Source organism: Esox lucius, chromosome 11 (genome assembly GCF_011004845.1).
Source record: "Esox lucius isolate fEsoLuc1 chromosome 11, fEsoLuc1.pri, whole genome shotgun sequence".
Lineage (NCBI taxonomy): Eukaryota > Metazoa > Chordata > Actinopteri > Esociformes > Esocidae > Esox > Esox lucius.
The window spans coordinates 46,801,493-46,827,813 of record NC_047579.1 but is presented as its reverse complement, the minus strand read 5'-3'; the positions used below and the strand labels follow the sequence as shown (position 1 = coordinate 46,827,813).

The 26,321-nt window shown below is 43.8% G+C and overlaps 1 protein-coding gene across 2 annotated transcripts in view; it reads left to right on the top strand.

The window, feature by feature from the left end:
* The first annotated feature begins 1,340 nt into the window (after positions 1 to 1,340).
* Positions 1,341 to 26,321, top strand: part of pde4a (phosphodiesterase 4A, cAMP-specific) — an 86,077-nt gene continuing 61,096 nt past the window's right edge. For both annotated transcript variants that reach the window (XM_020051199.2, XM_010900063.3), the window contains exon 1: positions 1,341 to 2,659. In XM_020051199.2, coding sequence (XP_019906758.1) covers positions 2,364 to 2,659 — 296 coding nt within the window. In that variant the 5' untranslated portion in view covers positions 1,341 to 2,363. The remainder of the gene's footprint in view (positions 2,660 to 26,321) is intronic.

The window sequence follows — 26,321 nt, the reverse complement described above, 5'->3', positions numbered from 1 at the left end:
CAAAAATTCATGTATATCTCTTTTTGCTTTATCATTATGGGGTATAGTGTACACTATATAGTGTCAATTAATGAAGGAAAATAAATAAAATAAATGTAATTAGCATGAGCCTGTAACAAAATGTGGAAAAGGTGAAGTGGAGTGAATACTTTCCAAATACGTTATATATAGTTAAATGTAGTTCTATTTTGTAGAATACTGTAATCATTATGGGATCTTGCAAATATACATTTTTGTCACTTCAACTCAACTCATCACTACAGAACACATTATTATGCAAGTCCGTCCAAGAATGACTGATAAGTAGGCTACTTAATATATCACTGACTAACAGTTACAGCCTATTTAAAAAACGTAGTTATGTATAAGCTACTGATTTGTCATTTGAAGTGTAAAGCGGGAGGAAATAATTATGTACGTGTGTTAAGATTTCTTGAGATATATCTTGAGAACAAAAGTGTCTCAAGACGGTTTAAGATGTCTCAAATGCCTATGTGATTGACGTCTAAAGACGTCTCAAAACAAAGGTGATGATTGGATAACTGGACCCATTAACCAAGAACAAATGAAATGCCATTATGAGTGAGCAGACGAACTCATAACAGGCTATGCGATATTACTGAATAAAAGGTAAGTATTCTTGATCAATGTGCATCAGCAGACGAGACGATAACGTAATTAGCCTAAATCACAGGAATTTCGGAAGGTTGATGCGTTCGTGGATGCGCTCTACAAACACTTAATTCTTGCCTTGAGAGAGCGCAGTTTTAAACCATCGAGTACAGATAGGCTATATACAGTTATGTTAAGGAAATCTAAGTGATAGCTCATAACAGTGGAAAGAACAAGTGTAAACAAGAGCAGTACGGGCACATCAAAATAGGCTACCCCGTAAGGTGATAAGTGGATAAGCCTAGGCCACTACACTAGCTCGTGACGTAGCCTATACTTCTGACCACGTTGTGTAGTAGTAGGCTACACTAAAGGCAGACAGTGGGGATAGGCTATTAAAATGCAAGAAATACTTTGCTCGATGGCTTTTCAGGGATGATAAATTCGCTTGCACAAAAATTACAGCATTGATAGTCGAAAATGTAACGCATGGGAAACGGTATTGGACATTATTAAAGTGATACATAAATTAACTCATTGATGAATAAATGATTAAAATCCTTTCAGGTCTAATTGATAACCAGACTGGAACGGAGCTGCATGCGGGGACTTGCTGGACTGAAAGAAGAGAAAAGGCGAAAGAGAAAGCTGAGAAGGAGAGGGAACGAGAGAGAGAGAGAGAGAGAGAGAGAGAGAGAGAGAGAGAGGGAGGGAGAGAGAGAGATTATGTTTTGTAGGCTAGTTATTATAAAATGTGTCGTCAATCTGGAGTGCAGTCGTGATAATGGACAGATAACCGAATGCAAGCGGAGACTACGGGATTTCGACAGTAAATGCTTTTTACTGGCCTTTTGATAATGTTTTGTTCCGGTACAATAGCCTACCAAGAAGCGAAGAGATGCAAAGAAAATAATATGGGTTTTGGATACAAACGCAACCACGGCAATTCCAACGGCAACCGAAATTATATAAATATTGGACATGTTCGTTGTTTCAAGTCCAATTTAATTTCAATCTGACACCATTAGATCGAACATTCTAATGGAGGGACAAGTCGAGACGTTGAGCTTCGCGCGTACGGCTCAGCCTCTGTAGTTCCAAATGCACGACCGTTTTTTTAGATGTGATAGGCTACTTTTTTATGGCTCCAGTTGGAGACGGAGCGATTACTAGCGAGCTTTGACAGACATGTGCAGTCGGGAGAAGCAATAATACCCCGCATCACACGGGAGCCAGCGCCAGCGGTCTGTCATTCTGCAATAAGGCGCTGATAAAAGCAATAAATTGTTCTGTAAATAAGGGACCCAGTGCGCAATGGGCGACAAGGCGTCAAACTTCAGGAGAAGCACCCGCGAGTGGCTCTCATCAACTACCGGGAGGATATTTTAACGATTAACGAGTCTCTAAGCAAAGAAGAAAAGCGTTTTTCAATTAGATGGGATATTAACTTTTGATTGGAATTTAATTGGATAGCCAGTAGATAAATACATACACCGGGTATAGTATACCGGCTGAAATTTGTCATAGTCTCTACCCCACAGTACCACTGTGGAGGTTTGAATTATAATATTTAGAATAAAAATAAAAATATTGGACTGCACTGAACAAGACTTGGTCACTTTTTAAACCCAATTATACCACTGATTAAAGGCTACGAATAAGTGCCATGGACGATATCCGTTTAATAGTCAATGAGCCATAGTAGTATTTGTGAATAAGTTATATCTAAAAGGAATATTTCTGTTTACACTATGATGGAAGTACCATCACCATGCTCGAAGAAGAGCCTTTCGCTCTCGCTCCCTGTTCCCCGAGAACAGGCGACCCTCAAACCTCCGCAACATCTTTGGAGGCAGCCACGGACTCCCATCAAAATCAAACACCGGGGATATTCCGACACCGACCGGCATCACCATCGAGGGATAGAGCGCTCTAATGCCATGGACACAAGCGACAGACCGGGGCTCAGGAAGTCTCGGATGTCCTGGCCATCCTCGTTCCATGGAACCTCGAACACATCCATCGGCAATTGTATTGGAAATAAACGGTATGACGTGCATCAAAAAAACATTTCCAAACATTATAATCATTGAAAACGCATATACATGAATAGAGTCACAATGAGTATGTAGTGCTATGTGTTATAGTAGCCTATACCTGAAGGGTTAACTTCTATTAAGTGCTTGTATTGGGAGGGGAGAAGCGTGGGTTCTCGGTAGTGATGCGTTATGCGTCTTGGGCATGTCAGAGAGCATGAGTATAAAGCGCTCAGAGTAGGCTACTGTGAATAAACCCGGCCGCCCACACAACAACAGGAATAACATGGTCTGGGTGAATAATGTTAGGTGTTACATAGTAGAAATGATGTTTTTAGAGTACCCTAAGTGTATATCTCCAGGTAACACACTAAATAGATAACAGAAAACAATTGTATTGTTAATTACATCAATGGTTTATTGGTGCAAATTCCCCTTACATAGTAAGGTGTGGAAAGGTAAAACTTGGCAGAATTGCAAAGGGCACCCTATACAATGCTATGCCATTTCTCCACAGGGTGGAGCTGTAACAAGCGATTTACCAGGACATCTTCTTAAGCTTACGCTCTTAGCCCCACGTGATGTAGAGATGTGATGATTCGTAGATAGATCCGGTTCCATACATGCAACAAATGTGTCTCAAGAACTCATAATGTACGCCATGACAGATTTTCAGCCATTTTGAATTTTCTTAAAAACACCTATATGGGTATGTCTCTGGGACAGAATGACCAATTTGCACTTAACTTGGCATATCTATGGACTATGAACATGGTCATAACCATGCTATATTTTCCAGGCTACTACATGAAAAATTGACACTACTGGCCAATTTTAATGTGGGCAGGGTCTAACACATAAATGCCTATAAATCAGGCATAGGTATTCACATCTTAATAGAACTTGGTGAACACGTACCCAATAATGGTAGGAATCAAAATCAGAAAGAGCTTTATTGCCAAGCAAGTTTCACCACAAAGAAGGAATTTGTTCTGGCTCCTTAATCCAATAATTTATACAAAATAAATGAAAACAAATAAACAAAGTAGACTGAGCCTAAAAACACTAGACTGAGCATTAATAAATTACAAAAAAACATGTAAGGTGCAAGATTTGTCCAGTTGTGAGTTGTGTGTGTATGTGGGGAGTGGTTATAGATTTGTCCAGTAGAGGGTTGTGTGCATGGGGGGAGCAGGCCACAGTCCGTTTGGTTCCGGGGGCATGTACATGAGGTCTACTGCTGTAGGAAAAAAACTGTTCTCATGGCGAGAGGTTTTGGTCCTGATAGACCTCAACCTTCTGCCAGAGGGGAGAGTCCTAAATAGTCCATTTCCAGGGTGAGAGGGATCAACCACGGGGTTTGCTGCTCTCCTCTGTGTCCTGGAGGTGTGTAGGTCCTGTAGAGACGGCAGATTGCAGCCAATCACCTTCTCTGCAGAGCGGATGATGCGTTGCAGCCTGTCCTTGTCAGTGGCTGCAGTGTACCAGACAGTGGAGGAGGTCAGGATGGACTCTATGATGGCAGTGTAGAAATGCACCATCATAGTCTTTGGCAGGTTCAACTTTTTCAACTGTTGCAGGAAGTGTATCATCTGCTGTGCTTTCTTTGTAAGAGAGGTGATGTTCAGCTCCAACCTGAGGTCCTGGGCAATGGAGGTGCCCAGGAAGCGAAAGCACTCCACAGAGTTGAATGAGGGACCACCCAGGGTGATGGGGGGAAGGGCAGCTGGCCTTCTCCTGAAGTCCATTTTAATTTCTACTGTCTTTAGGCATTGAGCTCCAAGTTGTTCTGACTGCACGAGGACACCAGATGGTCAATCTCCCACCTGTAGGCAGAGTTGTCTCCAGAAATTAGTCAGATGTGGGTGGTGTCATCCGCAAACTTCAGGAGCATGATTGAGTGGTGACTGGAGGCGCAGCTGTTGGTGTACAGGGAGAAGAGTAGGGGGGACAGGACGCAGCCTTGAGAGGAGCCAATGCTGAATGGTCAGGGGGTCAGACAAGTGCTTCCCCAGCCTCACGTGCTGCCTCCTGTTGGACAGGAAGGCTGTGATGCAACTGCATGTGGACTCGGGCACTCCCAGTTGGGAGAGCTTGTCTTGGAGCAAAGTGGGAATAATGTTGTTGAATGCGGAACTAAAGTCCACAAACAGGAATCTGGCATAGGTTCCAGGGGAGTCCAGATGCTGGAGGATGAAGTGAAGAGCCAAGAGACTGCGTCATCAACAGACCTGTTGGCTCTGTAGGCAAACAGAAGTGGGTCTAATAGTGGGTCGGTTATGGTCTTGAGGTGGGACAGAAAAAGGCCCTCAAATGACTTCATAACCACAGGGGTCAGGGCGACGGGTCTGCAGTCATTAAGTCTTGTGATCCTTGACGTCTCGGGAACTGGGATGAAGGTAGAGGATTTGAAGCATGAATGCAGCATGTCTCCATTGAGGTGTTCAAAATGTCAGTGAACACAGCAGAAAGCTGATCTGCACAGTGCTTTAGGGTGGATGAGGAGACACCATAAGGTCCTGCTGCTTTCTGTCTCTTGAATAGACTCCAGGATTGAAAGTGCCATTGTAGTAGCAGAGGTGGGGATGATTAGGATGGGTGATTGTGTATGGGCCCTGATGGTGGGGGGCTGGTGTTGATGGCTGGACACACAGGGAGAAGATATTGTCAGGACTGCCCTTTTGCCTTTCAGATCTGCAGTAGAACTCATTCAGGTCGTTGGCAAGTCTCTAGTCATTAATGGAGTGGGGGGATTTAGGCTTGTAGTTGGTAATTTGTTGGAGGCCTCCAAACAGAAGCACTGTCATTGGCTGAGAACTGTTGTTTTAATTTCTCTCCATACAGGCGCTTGGCTTCCTTCACTGCCTTACCAAAGCTGTATTTAGCCTCTCTGAACCGATCTCTGTCCCTGTGCATGAATGCCTCCTCCTTTTCCAAACGCTGCGTTTAGCTGTAAACTAGGGTTTGTCATTGTAGTAACTCACCCTGGTTTGTGTTGGTATGCAGCTGTCCTCACAGCATCAGTGTACTCATCCAGACTATTAGTGGCAGACCTAAACATTTCCCAATCAGTGCATTCCAGACATGCATACAGAGCCTCGGTTGCTTCCAAGCTCCACTTCTTTGAACTTCGCGCAACAGGGTTAGAAAGGCTTGAAGTTGCTAAAAATTATTCCAGGTCAGTAAAACAGAACCGTAATATTACTGTGACATCATTGCCCCAGCCGTTGTTAATGTAGAAACGTATTCCTCCTCCCTGCAATTGCAGCGCTGAGTCCGGTAAAGATCCACACAGCCACGTAACTCTGTGAAACCCAAGGTGGAAGATAAGGATGGAGCTCTGTTTTCACCCCAACAGAAAATTAAGTTTGTCCAGTTTATTGATAAGTGATCACACGTTGCCGAGGAATATCCCTGGTAGCGGAGTCCGTAATCCACGGCGCCTTGAGCGCACGAGCACCCCAGCTCGTTTACCTCGCCATCTGCATTTCACTCGACACTCGACAAATTGCAGATTTGTACCTTTGACCAGAATGTCCAGTAGTTTAACGGATGTTACGAGAAAATCTGGGAATAAAACCAAAGGAGTTCCCCTCAAAATAACTCAACACACAGCCATTAATGTCTAAACCGCTGGCAAAAAAAAAGTGAGTACACCCCTAAGTGAAAATGTCCAAATGTGGTCAAATTAGCCATTTTCCCTCCCCGGTGTCATGTGACTCGTTAGTGTTACAAGGTCTCAGGTGTAAATGGGGAGCAGGTGTTTTAAATTTGGTGTTACCGCTCTCACACTACCTCATATTTGTCACTGGAAGTTCAACATGGCCCCTCATAGCAAAGAACTCTCAGTTAAAGATGGCCTAGGCCGGGGGTCAGCAGCCCGCGGCTCTAGAGCTGCATGCGGCTCTTAAGCGCCGCCCTAGTGGCTCCCTGGAGCTTTTTCAAAAATATGAAAAAAATAAAATAATTTGTTTTAATATAATTTCTGTATGATATAAATTAAACATTCTTAGAGTTTTTCAACGTTGTAAAAACGTGTATAATAAATATTAAATATTAAACATTTCTGTCAACGAAGATTTACGTCATAGACTGCGACACACGTTTCTGTCAGATCGGCGTGATGCTGAAAAACAAACAAACAAACCGGCGGGTGTGTCATGGGCCATGGATCCCAAGGGGAAAAGAGAAAGATAGCTGAGAACAGAGGATTCAACAGTTCTTGGACCGAATCGTTTGCTTTCATTGCCAATGCGGAAGGATTGCCTGCATGTTTGCTTTGTAATGAGAAGTTGTCAAATAACAAAAAGAGTAATGTGGAAAGACATTTCCAGGGAAAGCATGCTACATTTGCAGCCAAGTACCCAGTTGGGAGTGAGAGAAAAAGTGCGATTGCATTACCTCTGGAAAAATTAGAGGAGCGCAAAGATACATTTAAGAAGTGGATTGCATCTCCAAACTCCAGTACTGCTGCTAGTTTTGTTGCAACCCGGGAGATAATAAAGGGTATTACTGAGGATTGAAGAGGACTGCATTTTATTTCCATGGGGAGGTCTGACATTACAGGAGGCCTATGCACGTTGCACATTTTGTTGTATTTTCGAATCCTAAAGTAAAAATGACATCAGAAATCTGATTTCTTTATTGTATTTCTTTAATTTCATCAATGCAATGAAACATAATACATTAAAATGATGATGGAAGTTAAACTTAAAGCCCCATGGTACAGCAGAGTAGTCACGTGGTGCCTCATTCTCTCCAGGATGCACTGCAGGGAAAAGAAACATTTAATCATGAAGGCTCACTATATATTTGTAGCCTACTTATCATTTTGATACTAAGGGGGTAATATAGACACTTACATTACCTTCATTATAAGGCTTATATAAGGCGTTTAATTTTTTTCGGCTCCAGACAGATTTTTTATTTATTTTTGGTCCAATATGGCTCTTTCAACATTTTGGGTTGCCGACCCCTGGCCTAGGCTATAAGAAGATTGCCAAGACCCTGAAACTGAGCTGCAGCACGGTGGCCAAGACCATACAGCGGTTTAACAGGACAGGTTCCACTCAGAACAGGCCTCGCCATGGTCAACAAAAGAAGTTGAGTGCACGTGCTCAGCGTCATATCCAGAGGTTGTCTTAGGGAAACAGACGTATGAGTGCTGCCAGCATTGCTGCAGAGGTTGAAGGGGTGGGGGGTCAGCCTGTCAGTGCTCAGACCATACGCCGCACACTGCATCAAATTGGTCTGCATGGCTGTCATCCCAGAATGAAGCCTCTTCTAAAGATGATGCCCAAGAAAGCCTGCAAACAGTTTGCTGAAGACAAGCAGACTAAGGACATGGATTACCGGAACTGTCTGGTGGTCTGATGAGACCAAGATAAACGTATTTGGTTCAGATGGGGTCAAGTGTGTGTGGCGGCATCCAGGTTATTGGAAGGTTTTTATTTTTCATTTTCCCCCTTGAAGATTTCAGTTTCTTTTTCAATTGAATTGTTCATATTATAGGTCACATTAAAAGTGGAAAAGGTTCTGACATGATTTATCTTTGTCTCATTCTTTTACATCACAAAAACTTGGCACTGTGTGTGTGTGTGTGTGTGTGTGTATAAATAAATATATATATACTGTATATATATATATAGTATAAACTTGTGTTGGCATCAACATACCTCGAAGAATTACTACTGTTAAGATTGTATAGAAAGATTAATGTCTGTTTTTCACAAGCATTACATTTGTCTGTAGTAGTTCTGTCTTCAATAATTTTCAATGAGTCTGCTAGCATCGGGTTGAAAAGAACATTTCATACTAGTTTATGGTTTTCCTATTCCATACATTAAGTCTTTGTTACAGAAAGAGAATCAACAGGTCAATCACAGAGAGCATTTCAAATCTTTTTATCTGTGGATTTGGGTAAAGAGCTATTTGCATAATACTATATTTGCTTGTATAAACCTCAAACCAAATCTAATTTGTTGACTAAATAACTGTTCCCAGAAAAAGTTGGAAATCACCACTACCCCACATTTTTATATACATATTTCCATTATTCTCGTGTCATAAATTGACCATTGTAGTTGACTTCTGAGTAAATAAGATTTCCTCAAAACTCAAAAAAGAGGAGTTTGAATTTGGCCTTTATTTATTCAGAGTACGCTGGTTCCTTGAAAATAATTTAATGTCCCCAAGCTTCAAAGAGAACATAAGCGGGCTCATCAGAGATTGAACTGTGGTAGTATTTTGCATTGTAGGAGTAACTCAAGCTTAAAGTCATGTAAATATTATGAACATGAATGTGAAAAGAGTATACTCTCTTCTTGTGGGGTTGGGATGTCTCCACATGTTAAAGAGACGTTTTTAGGAATTTGCTGGAGTTAGATGTTAAAGACCTCAATCTGATAACAGATATCAGTTAGACTAATCTGTTTAATGTAAGGGACCTGAAATTTTGTCCTGGATCACTATCAAGATCAATCCTCATCATGTCGTGCTCGACATTTCAGGTCCCTTACATTAAACAGATTAGTCTAACTGATATCTGTTATCAGATTTAGGACTTTCCTAAGAAGTCGGGTTTCTAGTAACTATGTTTGAGCCACATACTCTATTAAGAGAAAAGACTGGATCTCCTGTCACAATCAGATAGCAACCATTCCTATCTTTCTTAGATCTGGACTATTTCCTATTGCTTTGGGAGAGGAGATATCATGGAGTCCATCCTGACCTCCTCCGTCACGTCTGGTACTGCCACTGCCAAGGACAACTGTCCCGCTCGTCCACCTCTAAGACAAATCTGGGAATCAGTCCTCAAATGTATTTCTTAGAAAATGTCATGGCTAGAACCTCTCTGCGTCTCTGGTTTGGATTTGGATTCCGAAAGGTAAACTGAAGCCTGCCCTTCTCACATTCCAGGCACAGTACTCTGCTTGGTCTGCCAGGATTTAGAAGAGCTGGTCTCTTGTCCGGCTTGTAAATGTGCTACTTTGCTTCTCCGGATTCAACATGTTGTCTGGTCATCTTAGTGGCCAGGCTCTGTACTGAGAGACGTTCTCTACTGACACTGGTAGGCGCACAAGTTAAAATTGAGCAGCTTCAGAAGAAGTCCAACTGTCCGCATTGGCTTCCCCTTTGGAATTTGCTGCTGTTTGTTGTCACGGTGAGGTTGGCATTTCTTTGTTCACAGTTGGCAGAACTGTTTGCCTACGTCAGATATTAGTAAAGATTGGACCAAACCAGCAAAGGCCATGGACTAAGTTCATGTTCCAGGCTATGTCATATTTTAATTTCATGTTCCAGGCTGTGTTACATTTTACTTTGACCCCCCCCCCCCCCCCCCCCCCCCCCCCCCCCCCCCCCCCCCCCCCCCAGAGAGTTGTGCCTGGGTGCCTGTTTCATTCCTCTTGCGCTCCTGGTAGTGCCAGTCTGCAGTGGCTCAGGGACATGCTGGACACCCCAACTGGGTGCATTTGTATGAGGTTGATGAGAACCCCTTGTTCCGCAAACAGCCCCTGACTGGCTGAGTGCAACAGCATGCTGCTCCCGTGGTTGGACAGTAATCTGTAGTCCCAGAGCTGGCGTTCAGGCACTGGAAGGGGTTAGTAAGCCAGATGTTTTGCGCTGTGCTATCCTATTCAGGAGCAGCAGGTGTGTGGCCGATTTATACCGTTCCCCATATGGTGTGTCATAGCTACAAACTGAAAATGAAGGACGAATTATGAATATAATGTTGATTCCCAGAAGGCGGGAATGGGATTCTGATAGGGGCAATATGGAAGGTAGAAACAGTATGCCGGTAAGAATGTGCCACAGTACGGATTGGTCCATTTGTGCTGCGGTAGGCTAGAACATGGATTTTGCCAATCTATGTAAAGTGCTATGTCGTGGCAGATAAACTAGATGGTCAAAGGTATTTAGACACCCCTACTAATTATTGAGTTCAGGTGTTTCAGCCACATCCATCACTCACTGGTGCATAAAATCCAGCACATTTCCATAGACAAACTTTGACAGTACAATGGGACTCAATGCCACCTTTGCCACAAGTCAGTTTGTGACATTTCTGCCCTACTAGATTTGCCCTGGGCAACGTTGAGTGTTATAATTGTGAAGTGGAAGCGTCTAGGAGCAACAACAGCCCAGCCACGAAGTGGTAGACCACACAAACTCAGTGGTCAACACTTGGGCAGCCAGGTGTTGTAGCGTGTAAAAATTGCACAAAGCAGGACGGGCCTCTTCTCCCCAATGATTCATTAATCAATTTTTTTTGAAAACGTTGGGCTTCCTCCTTTGTTTGGACATGGCTTTCATTCAATCTGGACCTTGAACAGAAAACATTTTCACCGCATGTTGGACGGATGACTGTAGTTTATGGCTTTTCATTTGTCAATCACACTGTGGATACTTAAACTCTTGTTGGAATACTTGACATTTTTTAAGATGTTTTTATTGCAGATAAGTGAACAAATGAGAATATACCATGGTACATACTGTTACCATCCAAAATGTTAAATATACCGTCATTTTTAAGCTATATCGCCCAGCGCTGTGTTTTGAAACTCGACTCGCTTCAAATCACAGTCCTGAATAAATGTGGTTAGGTTTTTGCAACTGTAATGCAGGGCTCATGGGCTAACTGGACATCTGTTGGACATTAAAAGCCATTAATGATGTTTGTAGTTAGGTTGTGTGTGCACATAAAGGCGCGCCCCTTCAGAGTGTCGTATCTTGTTTACTCCTTCCGAAGATTATTCATAAACCAACATTTTAAAACATGCAGTTTTAAATTCATATGTAATTCACATAAGAATAACAGATTCTAAGCCTGAATATGAAGCTATAACACAAATCACCTTAATACACACTGTATTACACTAAACAGGTGAGTGTTATTCTGTTGTATTCCTTTTATCACTCATCTCAGTATCCACCCAACTGACCCTCACATCTCTCTGACAATCCCTTGCCTCTGCTTAAGATCCAGTCCCAGACCACCCTGGACTTATGACAATACACTGGACTTATGACAATACACTGGACTTATGACAATACACTGGACTTATGACAATACACTGGACTTATGACAATACACTGGACTTATGACAATACACTGGATTTATGACAATACACTGGACTTATGACAATACACTGGATTTATGGATTGGCAGCGCTTCCCAACTCACAGCTTAAGGGCAATTGTAAATGGATATAATTTATTCTAATTGTATGTAATCAAATTAAACGATTGAAAAACGGCTGATTGTGTTGAATTTTTGGGTGATGATTATGTTAACCTTAGGTTAACCATGTAAACTGACCTGGTTGGGGTGGTACTAACATAATGCTTTATTGGATGATTGTTACTGGGATGCTTAGAGCCTATAGTTTCTATAGTTATTCATTTGATTAATAAGCTATACATTTTATCTCTATCCAATATTGCTACAGCTTTTACCACATAATTAAATGGTAGTTCTATGACAGCGGCAGAGGGAGGCCTCACCAGGACTAAAAGCTATCATCTGTTGAATGACGGTAAAAGGATAATACTCTTCCAACAATTAGAAGTCCTCCTAGTCCACTATTGATCTCATACCTCATCAATATCACCTTGGCCTTTTCGGCAACACTTAGCAGCTCTCTACCAAAATTACTTCTCAGAAGGCATCAAGGGAATATTCCGATCTCTGCAGCTCTTATCTTTTGATAGAACTGGGGTAATAAGCAGAACTGAGCTCTACCTCTCTGACCGACGACACTCAGTTTGTATGACTGTGTTTTCACATTCAGGAATAGGATCTTCATTTGATCACTCTGTTGTTTCAGTCACTCAATCAAATGTGTTTCTAAAGCCCTTTTTACGTCAGCAGTTGTCACAAAGTGCTTTTACGAAACACCCGGCCTTAAACCCCAAGGAGCAAACAACAGTAGTGTTGAATTTCAGTGGCTAGGAAAAACTCCCTAAGAAGGCCGAAATTTAGGAAGAAACCTAGAGAGGACCCAGGCTCAGACGGGTGACCAGTCCTCTTCTGGCTTCTGTTTTAAAAACACTTCCCTACATAATTTGTGTTTTGCATTTAAAATAATTCAAAAGTTTGTAATTTTCACTTAGATGTTGATTATTTAATTTTGAAATTTTGGAAACCCTTTAGAAACATTTTCATTAAATATGATCCTCATGTCCTGTGAATGGAGGATTATGGGAGCGTTACAGAATGCACAGGCCTTTCTACTGTTATTCTGAGCTGTTCATCCCGTGTGCCACTGATACTTTCACATTTTTTCATTTAAGTCATTTAGCAGATGCTTTAATCCAGAGCGACAGTAGTGAGTGCACACATTTTCATACTTTATGTTGTGCCACTGAAACCTCAAGACATTTCTCCTAAATGCATGTTGAACTCTCTCTCTTTAAAACGGTGGTTTCTGGAGCAGCGGCCCAGTCAACACAGTGCTTATTACCGTAATAAAAAGAGCGTCCTGTGAGGGTCATAGGCCCCTGGGGACCACAAGGAGCCCGGGGAGGCCAGTCTTGGCGTTCTTCCTCTCAGGTTTCTTCTGTACCACAGACGGCCAGCCCTGCAGGCTCCTGGGAATGAGGCCAGCTCAACGCTGACAAGAGTGGAAAAGCCTGATTTGTATTCCAGTCCCCAGGACACGCTCAGAGCAAGTCCAAGCATTAGTGCAGCAGGGCTGACTCTGCCTGCCCTGAACCCTCACTGCAGGTGACACACAGAGCGGGAGAGGGGAGGTGGAGAGAGAGAGAGAGAGAGGTGGAGAGAGAGAGAGGGGGGGAGAGAGGGAGAGAGAGGTGGAGAGAGAGAGAGAGAGATGGGAGAGAGAGAGGGAGAGGTGGAGAGAGGGAGAGGGAGAGAGAGAGAGAGAGAGGGAGAGAGGGAGAGGTGGAGAGAGGGAGAGAAAGAGAGGGAGAGGCGGAGAGACGGAGGGAGAGTGAGCTCAGGCGGCTCAAGGTTTACGTGTGTTTATGTGTGGTGTCCGATTTGTTGTGTGTGTGTGTGTTTGTATAGACATCTTATCAACAGTGAGTTTGTGAAGTCAGTAATACATCTATCTTAGTGTGCACTTTAGGTCATTAGTGAAATGGTGTGCATCTGTGATTAGGAGAGTATATGTCTGAAAATGTGTACATGCGTGTGTTACTGTGAATAAATATTCTAAAGTGGTTTGTGTTTAATCAGGGTGAGTGCGTGCGCGTGTGCGTGCGTGTACCTGCGTTTGTGTATCGTATGTTGGTGGCAGGACGGTGAGGTCACAATCTGGATGGTAATTACTTATGTTGATATCGTATGGGGGTTGGGATCTTGGCAGTCAAGGCGCACCATTTTCATTGTATTCATTCATTAGAGCAATATTGTGCCTTGACTTTGACATTAGAATAATAATGGAAGCAGTGAGCTCTGCCCCTTTCTGGATCTATCAGGCTTTATTAACAACAGTTTGACTCCGGCAGCCAGGCAGCAGCTTTCTCTCCCATGTAGCCCAGGGCTGATGATACTTCCTTCAGGCACGTGGTAACCATCTATGAGGGACAACGCTTGCTTCACGCATAGACGCTCATTACCTTACTGATTGCCTGCGGATGGCGTGTGCTACTCTAGCAATTTTTTTTAAGGCCTTTGCAGTAAAATGCAGTATGTCTCATTTAAAAACATATTTATGACAGGGGATGAAACTAACATTTTAAAGGTTTACAGTTTTTTATTCAAAAGTTTTGGCTTGCCTGGTGACCATAAGTGTATAGACCAATCAATGATTAAGTGTCTTTCAGTCATTTTGCCAATAGTAGTTTGTTTTCCAGTTATGTTCAGTCATTCTACATTCTACTAGTATATGCAAGCAGATTTTTTTTTTTTTAATCTGCAAGGTAAAGTGCCATCCAGTCATTTTTAATGCATTTGTTTGGATCTGAGTAGCCAAACCGCTGTTTCTTTTTCTGTACTCAGAACTGGTCCTACTGCTGCCGTCAGGAGTTACCAATGAAGACAATTGAGCCAGTTAGAATGGCAGCCAAACATGCCCTCAACACCCCCTCCACATTATTAAAGTTGGTATGCCGATAAGTTTTTCCTCCATACGTTCCTCTTTCCATCTCTCTGGTACATATGTGTCTCATGAGTCCACCATATCTTTTCTAGAACTTTGCTGGCTCTTTTTTGGTATTTTAAGGCCATGCTGTTTTTTTTTAGTTTCGCTGGTGAAGTCTTCTTTGAATAGTAGTGATTGAAACATTTTGGCCTACGTGCTGGAGATAGTTCCTGATCTGCAGTACAGTTATTTACAGTTATTATCTTTTTCACCCATCTTCTCAAACACATTTGAGGACCTCCTTGTTCAAGCGGTCTATTTGCCAGTGCTTCGCTAACCTGTGCTATTTCTTTTTGAAATGTTTTTTGAAATGGCACACTTAATATTTTGGCAATGTCTCTGATCGACTAATTCTGATTGATCTGCATCATGATGACCATCTTAAATTGCAATTACTCTTCTTTGGTATGTTCAGATCTGAGACCACTGCATTCTTTTCTTTCCTTTCCAAAAAAGTGAGTGAGGAACCGAAGCGTTCAATTTGAAGTGGTCTCTTAATTTGCACCTTTCTGTTCCTCACTCAAAACCTTCCTTTTCAACTTTTTTGGAAAAGAAAGAAAAAGGTGAAGTGGTCTCTTAATTTTTGTCCGGAGCTGTATATGAGGTGACATCTATGCAAAAATTCTCTAAGGCAGCAGTTCAACCCCAAAGTAGACAGCCCTCGCCTCTACAGTGCACCCTCAGACCTTGAAGGGCATTTTACATAGTTACATGTGATTGTATTTGTGTGTGTACTTGCCCACTCAAGGGAGAATACTGATCAGGTCTTGGCTAGTGTCAAAGCTACAGTAGACTGCAAAACTACAAATAAACACCATCTACATAACAACAAGCAATTTGGATGTTTTGACAAAAGAAATACACTACGTTCATCATGACACTCATTGCCTGGCATTTTTTAAATGTCACTGGACGTTTGATTGGAACCAGGCTCAATGGTCAATAGTAGATCATTTTGGCTACTAACAACAAATGTAGGTTTTAGTGATCTTTTGAGATCAAGAGATTTTAAAGCAAAATCTGTCTGCCCCTTACTGGTTTTTGGATCTTCCAGCTCTAAGATGATCCAAAGACAAATCCTACTGAAAACCCGTGGGATGACCCCAAGATGGGAGTCCATAAGAGAAGACCAAGGACTCTGGAGAGAATTGACATGGATAGATAGATCCCTTGCTATGGGTTCTCTTAAATTACCAATTATTAATGGTAGTGCTTTTATCTTGACAAGGGGAGTGTCGTAAATGCATGTTTTTGAGAAAAATATAAATTTCTTTAAGAAAGTTTTTTTTCTTAGAACAATTTTAACTATACTATAGAAGGTTGTACAAGCTATACTAGCTTAGATTTGTGCAATAACACAAAAAGATGAATTAAATGAAAATGCCCTCAGCTTCCTCCTCAAAATTATGTGACAGCCTCCAACAGACAGCCCTCTCACCTCTGGGCTGGTCTGGTGTCAGCTCAGGAAAACATGTAGAAAGAAATCTAGGTTTTGGTACTTTGCACTTGATCATACCCCCGACATAGTGAATAATCATTAAAAAGTAAAAAAGTCAGTCAAATAAAGGGTTGGTGCATAAACGGGGTGATTAAGATAGGTAGCCATTGAGTGATAATTCTTCTGTCATGTTTAACAGTCGTATAGCTTGGGGGTAGAAGCTGTATAGTGCTCTGTCAGTTTTAGACATATTAATTTATTTAACGTGCCGAGGTAACAGTTACAACTTGAGCCAGTCAGCTTCAGTAGAGACTTTCATAAATGTTTTACAGATTCAACTAGTTATTTTGTTCTTGCTGTATAATATTGCCTGTAACAGCCAGAGGCAAACGCTGTCTATATCTCAACATGCATATCAGAGAGTTCATCTATCTCTTTCTCCCCCTGCCTCTCTCTTTGTATGACACAGTCTGTCAAATGATCTTTCAGTCACTTCATGCTAATCAATTTTTTATCATCATGTCCCAGGCCCAGTGCACTCTGGGAAGTTAGTTACCAAAAGAAAGAATGACCGACTCTGAACAGAGGAAGAGCTCAGCCTGGAGTTCTGTTGCTATGGTTACTAGTTTTGTGGAAATGTGCGCATAATAGAGACATTTACTCCAAAAAGGCAAAGCCTCAGCCTTCAGTCTCTGATGAGCACTATTACGCATAACCTGCATGTATACATTATGAGCGCTGAGGTGATGTGGTGGAAACTGAACCCAGATTTCCTCTAGCTGTGCCTTGTGAAAGTCCCAGTGTTCTAATCAGGAATCTCATTCTCTCATTGGAGTCTTTATACAATCTACACCCTAACCAACCCCCCTGGTTTTGAGGCGTTCCCTATGCCTGTACATTCAAAGGCACCAGGAGTGTTAAACTCTATGGTTACACATGTGGCCGCTGATTGACTCACCTGCTGATGATGACCAGAATTTCTAGGCGCAGCCAGGTGCCGGAGGGTGTCAGGTTTGGGGACCACACGATTTCGTCTCTGCTCTTTGCGGATGATGTTGTCGTGTTGGCCCCTTCAAACCAGCACCTTCACCATGCACTGGGACGGTTTGCAGCCGAGTGTGAAGCGGTTGGGATGAGAATCAGTACCTCCAAATCCGAGGCCATGGTCCTCAGTCCGAATAGGGTGGCTTGCCCACTTCAGGTTGGTGGAGAATTCTTGCCTCAAGTGGAGGAGTTTAAGTATCTAGGGGTCTTGTTCACGAGTGAGGGAAGGATGGAACGGGAGATTGACAGACGGATCGGTGCAGCTTCTGCAGTAATGCGGTCGATGTATCGGTCTGTCGTGGTGAAGTCAATCTACGTTCCTACTCTCACCTATGGTCATGAGCTTTGGGTCATGACCGAAAGGACAAGATCCCGGATACAGGCGGCCGAAATGAGCTTTCTCTGCAGGGTGGCTGGGCGATCCCTTAGAGATAGGGTGAGAAGCTCGGTCACCCGGGAGGAGCTCAGAGTAGAGCCGCTGCTCCTCCACATCGAGAGGGGTCAGTTGAGGTGGCTTGGGCATCTGTTCCGGATGACTCCTGAACGCCTTCCCGGGAAGGTGTTCCGGGCCCGTCCCACCGGGAGGAGACCCCGGGGAAGACCTAGGACACGCTGGAGGGACTATGTCTCCCGGCTGGCCTGGGAACGCCTCGGTGTCCCCCCGGAAGAGCTGGAGGAAGTGTCTAGGGAGAGGGAAGTCTGGGCATCCCTGCTTAGAGTGCTGCCCCCGCGACCCGGCCCCGGATAAGCGGAAGATGATGATGATGATGGTTGTAGGTTAGTGTTTTCGTTGTTTGTGTACAGTTTTTATTTTGATCTTCAAGTTCCTGTGAGTGTCTGGAGTCCGCTCATACTGCCCGTATAATATCACAATATTCACTGGGGTTGATCCGGGGGAAAGGCAGGCGGTCCGGCGTTCTCCAGTCACATCTAACAGGTTGTCCTGCTCACTAATTCAGACACGGCGGCTCCAGCTGAGGTCATTCAGGCCCTTCACCACTCAGTCTCTGCTTGTGCAGGTTCCGTCATGCAAACAGAGCCTCTCTATCAGACCTGCTGTCGGTGAATTGGGCAGCTTAGTTGCTGCATAATCACTGTCATTATTTATAGCCTTGCTGTGTGGTTACATTCTTTAGTTAATGTGAAGCTCGACGCATCTTATTTCTTCAAAACGCAACGTTTTCTACTTGATCTTCTAATGCCGTGAATCCACCTGCCTGTGTCTGATGGTGTGTCTCCCTCTTCTCTTCTCTCTCCCATCCAGTGCTCCTCCCTACCATTCCTCTTCTGTAGAATATCAGTTGGTCGTTCGCTAAATCACAACCCTCGTCGTCTCAACTGGCCTGCTACCCTTCATAAGCTGTGTCCACTTCATTTTCTCTTCATCTAATACTATTGCTATTAATATGACTCCTTTGTCCGCTGTAATTACCATCTTCGATTGTCCCCAGTGCTTGTCTACTCTCTGTGATCTCTGTGAAATGAAAGGAGGGGGTATCTTCATTGCCTCTTTCTGTCCCCTGTCATTGCCTGGTCCTTACCATCTCCATAACCCTATCAGATTCTCTCATATGGCCTTGTCCTTGCCTACACTGCTTGTCCCTCCCTCCCTCTTCAATGCATCATTTCTTCTTCCCACTCTCCCTCTCCTCCATCATCATCATCATCATCCTCATCTTGCTTGGAGACTCTTCTTTAAACAGTGCCTGTTGTGAATCTCTCCATCTCCCCAGTGGCTGGATGAGCTGCCCACCATTATCATTGTGATGAGCATTATCTAATCTCCCCTGAAGGCACACCTCTGTTAATGATACTTCAGATTTGTTCACATGCTAGCAGCTCTACCCTGTCATCCCTCCATGAGTCCATATACTCTACTGCAATCTGCTGTATTAAGTCAACTGAATGTGATTCCCTTTTATGGATTAACTGGAGAGTAGAAGTGGATTAGTTATATTTAAAACAATTAGGTGTTCATATTGTCATGTATCAATACAGTAATACATATAAAACCAAGTTATGTATGACACAACTACATAACGCTTTGACAGGACCATTTGGGACCCGGAACTGATGCGTTGACAAGCAGAGGCAGCGTGATATTAGTGTACCCCCAAAATGCATGTCAGTCAGTCCGCGATGTTCAAGGTTTCTCAGAAACATTCACAATATACCTTTATTACAGAGGCCAGGTAATATTCCTGAGAGGAACCTATATTTAATCATTGGGATTCTCCGGCTTGACTCTGTCGAGCACTTCCGTCTCTAGGGAAGACCCCCGGAATGTGGAGGTATGAGGAGTTCTGTCTTCCTCCCTGTTTCTGGGACCCCGTTGTCACATGCTGAGGGGGTTGCTGGCAGGTGCAGGTGGTGGGCGCCACAGCAGCTTAGCGAGGAGAGTGCTGGGCCCTGTGGACGGTGCTTTAGGTTCCACTGGTGTCTATCAGTGGAAAGGCTGTCTGATTGAAGGGGAAAGATTATGTCAGCTGTCAGCACGGCACAACTCCCTTCCAACGCTAGCCAGGGAGTCACACCGGAGACTGGAGCGGAAAGAACAAACACACGACCGTGCCTCAGCGGGGAGGGTAGAACAGAGCTGAACGGGGAACAAAAAAGGGACCACACACACGCACACAAAAATACACACACAGACAGACTGAGAAAGTGTTTCACAACAAATCAGGGCAGACAGAGTGAGCTGTGAAAAAGGGCCCAAGCACGTCACAAGCAGCCAGACACAAGAAAGGCCAGAGCCTGATTCATTCAACCTCAGGGCCTGAGCCTGCAGAGGGGCCTTGAGACAGAAAAAGATGAAAATATATTTTTTACTTCAGTTGCCAACCACAGTTCTGGGACCTGGCCCAAGTAGCAGATTTTGTTTCGTAAAAATATGTATTTTACAGTTTAAGGACGGCTTCCCTATGAAGTTTGCCCTTATTTTATATACAGTAGTATAGGGGGGATAATTTAATCCAGCCCAGGGAGAGTAAGTCCTGTGTGTATTTATACTCACTTTTCAAGTTTAGGCAATCGTTTTACTCATCCTCGTGCTTAATACACCAGGCCCCTTGGGGATATGTATTTTCCCGAATTTCTGGCATGTATTCAAACTCCTAACTCAGTGGGTAATTAGTAGATAGTGGTGTTCCTGGGTCACGCTTTTCAGAAGGAGAACAGATGGCAGTCATTGCTAGCAGCGCAATATGCCACTGACTGACGGTCCTACTGTGCTGTGCTCTATTCTCTGGTTTCATCCGGGCCATCTTAATGCATGTTATTGGCTCGTCAATGTGTCCTTTATGCCCAAGTGGAAGTAATAAACGTTGATCCTTGTGTATTTCTCCAGACATGTGAACAACACACAGACACATTTTGATGGCCAGATGTGAAAGGAAGCAGTCAATAGGGTTGACTGTCCCTTATCACCCCTCCCGTTTAGTTTGAGGGTTCTGTTTAGAGTGACAAGGCTGAACCAAACTGCACCACGCGGCACGTAAGAGACGAAGATCGAAGACGACTGGGCAGTAAAGAAACGTTCCACTGGAAAACACTGGGCGACCCTTTAAGTGCCTAGAACGCTCTTGCTTACCTCTGGAGAAACTGTATGAACTAAACTCTATGGATTCCACACTGTGGGAAGCCAACGACTCATCTATGGCTCTGGCCTACACGGGGGGGTTCCCTGTTTACAGATGAAATGCGTGGCCACACACTCCAACACCAGCTTTAAGTTGGCTGATGACACAGCGGTGGTAGCCTGGAAACCAATGAAGGCTTGACAACCCGCAGGGTGCAGGACAGAGAAATCTCCCCTCTCAGCGTGAACATGTCCACACACAAACAGGCGGGCACAAACAAAGCCTTTCTACACGTGTTGTTTAGGAAGGTTCCTCTGGTTCCTATTCTTTCTCTGCTCGACAGTTTCTATGGGTTCTTTTGACTGTTCTACTGTTGTTCTGAGTTATTCGGTCTCTGTTCTACTGTTCCTTTCTCTTCTTCTGTCTCAGTTCTACAGTACTGAGACGTTGTTTTCCCTGTTCTGTAGTTCCTCTCTGCTCGTTGCCTGTTCAATTTGTGTCAGGACCCTAAGGAGGACCTATGCAAAAGTGTCTGAAATCTGAAATCCTTTCTCACACAGATCCATATGAAGATATTTCAGTTAATGTATGGAAAGGCATACTGCTTGATATCCCCTGGTTTATTTAGGCTAATGTGCATTGGACACTTGGTTGTTATTAGCTATTTCTTTACCAGAAATACTTCTCTTCATTTGTCCATCCCTGTTTTCAACCTGTTTTCTATATCCTGCCATGTAACCCCCCCCTAACCTGTACCGTTACTGTTTTATCTTGGTTATTTTGTAATATGACTTTGGTATATTGTTATAAAACAATATACCATTCCTTGAGACTGCTTTGCATTAACATTAATAATTCACGTAACCTTGAATTACAACAGATCCTCAAAACCTCTAAACCAACAGTGGCCGGTGCTCAGTGTGAACTCAGCCATACCATCTCCTGTTAGCACCTTTGCTCTTCTGTACTTAGAATACACTGGGAATATTCTAGATGAACTCATTGATAGTCAAGTCACACTAGGCCACGGCATTACAACAATAAACAACCATTTATTTTGTCATACATTTAGCTTGAAAAGACAGGTGTGACGTGACACCTGTGTGCCCAGATTCTTGACTATTGGCTTTTAAATGCTGAAGAGGTTCTGCTGTGTGCAGTGATTATACGACAGCGAGGGCCTGGGGGAGGGACGAGGAGAAGGGAAAAGGGTGTGTGTTGAGATGGAGGAGAAATTGGCATCCATTGGCCCATGTTCGGTCTTGCTTTGCTCTGGTTGTTTGGGAATTGGACTAGAAACAACCACCTCTGACTCATCATCTTTACATAACTACCAGACCAAATAAAAGGTTGTTCACAGGAAATATACGTTTATTTAATAGCGCCATGAATTGCTCTACTGTAAAAACGTGCTGTGCTATTTAGGGATGGATGTGGCTAAAACTGATATTTTTGACTATGTTTAACATAGAAAAAACACTGCCTGGCTTGAAATGCTTCATCCCTTTGAATTTGTATATTTATTTTAACTTTGAGTATTGATGCCTGTCTGTGGGTTTGGTGTGTGTGTGTAAGTGTGTGTGTGGGTGGATGTGCGCACATAGATGACTGAAGCTTCTAGCACCTTACTCATTCTTTGTTGCAAGTAAAATAACCACACAAAAAAAGAAAAACACATTGCTATTGCTAAAGCACAGGCATAATTCTGAGAAATCCCATCTCAAAGGAATCCAGGCACAAACAATAGTGTATATATTTGAAAGATATTTGAAAAATAGAGCAGCACTCGTCAAGACATGGCTTGTGCCTCGACAAGGTTAGCGAGAACACTCAAGGTTTTCCCTACATAATGGATGAGAAGCCAACACAGCCCTACAGCCCACTGCTGGTTGTACAGTGGGGCTCAGTAATGCACACCTCTGCGCCGTTTTGCCCCTCCTTCCGCATCGGGCGAGAGCAGTAACCTCTGCACGTCCTGACCTCTGTGAGATCGACGTCTGAGCACCTCTCGTCTTGTCACGGTGTCTCTCGTCCGTGTGGGCAATAGCCCGCCGAAAAAGGCATCGCCCCGCCAGGTCAGCGTGTCGTTCCCAGTTGGAGACTGGCCTTGTCGGTCTGAGAGCCGGGTCCAATTTAAAATACCACGAGTGATTCAGCGGGCGGGTGCGGGAGGTTTGTGATTGCGGTAGCAGCTCCGGATGCTTCAGTACACTGGGAGTGACAGTCAGCCAAGGTCATCAGCTCGGACCCGGGATGGGGATTTGGGATGAGCCGGAGAGCAGAGGCAGGAGGGAGGTCAGGGTCTGGGTTTTAATCGGACTAATAAATGAGCCGCAGTAATGAGCCTCCCTGTCCTATTTCTTTGGTTGCAGTACAAAGGTTTAGGAGGTATGAAGCGTGTGACCTTTTAGATGTGTTTATCAGTTGGTGCCACTTCAGTTCGTTAGCTACTCTGACAGAGTGTTGATTCAGAAGCATTAACGGGATTTCTACTGTGAGTTCTGCCTACATAGGTGAGCTGGTCCATAAAAAAAAAAGACTTTGCATTTACATTTTCATTACAGTTGCAAGACCACAAACACATATAAATACATGTTTATGTAAGAATCTTCAACTGGCATACTGCAATGGCACTGACAATTAAAAATACATAACCATTAATGATGCCATATGGTTTTCTAGCCTATTTTGCCTTGAATAACAGCATTTGGCAGGTATTTGCCCACACAAAGGTAAAATCTGCCGGCACGGTTGAACACGGCATGAACACATGAATCATTTCTGTGCCCCCATACTGCAGCGTCGTTAAGTGTTTATAGGAAGCACCAATGAATCAAACAGTTTAGTGAAACAAAAGCAGATTGTATTCCACTGAGCCCGTTTCAGCCATTACCGCGGTAAGTTTGACAGGTCTTTACAAACGTTTCCGCAATTGTTACGTTAAAAAGAATAAACTAATGATACAGGCAAGAGTGGGAATGAGTCAACGGAATAAAATGAAAACAATCAATACAGCCAGATTTAAGTGGATTTTGCACGGCTCAAACACAAGAAATCGATGACAGAAAAGGAGAGATCCTCGGGTGGGCGGGGCTTGCCTGTCACTTGTAAATCCATTTGAATTAAATCACTTTTTGACAGCCGTTATGCACTCTCTCTCTCTCTGTCTCTCATTCCCTCTTCTTCTGGTGGTGCTCCTGAGAGTCTTATCCCCAGTGACAGATGAAGGGACATGTTGTTGTGTGTTTAGACACTAGAGCCTTTTGTGGACGGCAGGTGGGACAAGCATGGCCTCTGGTCTCCAGGAGAGGAAAACAAAGGATGAAAGGCGGATAGTGGCTGGAGAGCAGCGAGTGAGGTCTAGGACTGATTTCGGGGGCCAGCTCTCATTTTGTCACTTCAAATTGGAAGAGGCCCGACCCCGTATCAGCCTCGATTGGTTGTTTGGCCACTGGCCTGACAGGCATCTGTCCACAGAAGCCCCAGCCAGTGGAATGTGTAAATCAGGAGCCATCCTCTATGTAAAGTGGCTATAAATAGGCGGAGGAGAGGAGAGGAGGAGAGAGGAGGCCCCGGGCTCTAACTGTAATGAGATTAAACCCAAGCAGCTTCAGCTCCCAATGTTTATTGGGCTTTATTTCTGCCTTCTTTCTGTATTTCAGTCCGTACAATGAGTTGTTGACTGTGGCCACGGCTGCGGTTCCACGAAAGTTACAGGGTGAAAATGACCCTGAAATGCCGATTTTCCTTTCAGTCATGCGCTTATCGGTCATTGTGTGTGTGCTATACATGCACTTGAGTGTGTGCATGCGCATGCTTGTGTGTGTGTGTGTGTAATGTCCTCATAATGTCCCTCTGGCCATGACACATCTCTTAAAGATGTTCCTCATCAACAAAAACATTTGTTGCTATTACATTCTGCCATCTGTAAGTTCCATGTGCAATCTCAGTCCCATATTAACAGTTTAAACTCAAGCTCTCTTCCCCACTACGAAGGGCTTGTTACTAAATGTCATGGCAATTCTTGAGTGTGTGCTTCTGTAGCAGAGCAAACGTTTGTGTGTGTGTGTGTTAATGGGCTCTGTTATCGTGTGATTTTGTCCGGGGACATGCAAAGCGGTAGACATCCAGTCTGTTTGGACATACTGCTCCTTCACAACACAATACAGTCTTCACCCACTTCAGTACAGTTCTCACCCAGTTCCATGCTTTACGTCTGTCTGCCTCTCTGTCTGTCTGTCTGCTTGTCTATCTGCCGGTCAGTCTGTCTGTTTATCTGTCTGCCGGTCTGTCTTTCTGAATGCCTGTCTGCTTGCCTGTCTGTCTGCCGGTCAGTCTGTCTGTTTGTCTGTTTCTCTGTCTGCCGCCCTGTCAGTCTGTCTGAATGCCTGTCTGTCTGCTTGCCTGTCCGTCTGCCTGTCTGTCTGCCGGTCAGTCTGTCTGTCTGAATGCCTGTCTGTCTGTCTTCTTGCCTGTCTGTCTGTCTGTTTGCCTGTCTGTGTGCCACTATAGTTTCTGAGTCCACAGTTGAGCTGCATCTCCCTCCACCATAGCTTGGGCCTTATTAGCCACCACCTTTCATCCAGTCCCTGAGTCTAGTGTGATCTGTTCAAATCTATAAGCCAGCTAGCCAGTCCTCCTGTCAGTCACCCAGCTTGCCACACACATCCCCCTCTCTTTGCAGAAACATGACAGATATTAGAATGAATGGAGCACACTGCTGAACTCCGTTATATCTCCCATCAATCACAGCCATAGCAAAAGAAGTTTGGTTATATACGACAGACAAGATTCTGTAGATGGATAAAGAAGAAGAATGAGCTGGTAGGGAAGGAAAGGCACAGAGATGAAGCCATAACTGCTGCAAATCCACAATGCAAGTTAAATGCTGCATGTACCACCTATGTTTGCTGCAAACGGGAAACATTCTGAAAGTCTTGGAAACAGTAGTTTCTTCATGTCTTACTGTTACAGTGCTTTCTGTGACGTCTTTAGGCGCCTTTACTTTCTCTACGTTTTGGTGTGTTAGAGACTTATATTATAGTGCCATCAATATACACATAATGCTGCGCAATTGCAAATTGAAAACAGGTTTTTAGGAATGTGTGCCAACTTATTGAAAAGAAACCTAGAAAATCTCCTCTGTGTAAGTGCTTGTACAAGTCCAGGCAGTCAAGGACATTCACAGACTTGTCCTGAAGCCACACCCAGCGTGTCTTGGCTGTGTGCTTTGGGATGTTGTCATGCTGAAAGATTCATCTTCGTCTCAGTCTGAGGTCCTGTGCACTCTGGATCTTCAGGGACCTCTTTGTATTTTGCTCTTTTTTTCCATTTTCCCTAAATCCTGCCAGTTTCATTGTCCCTGCTGCTGAGAAGCGTCCTTATAGCATCATGCTCCCAACATGATTTGCCATAGGGATGATGTTAGCCAGGTGATGAGCGATACCTTGTCTTCGCCAGATGTAGTGCTCGGCATTCAGGCCTAACAGTTCCATTTTTGTATCA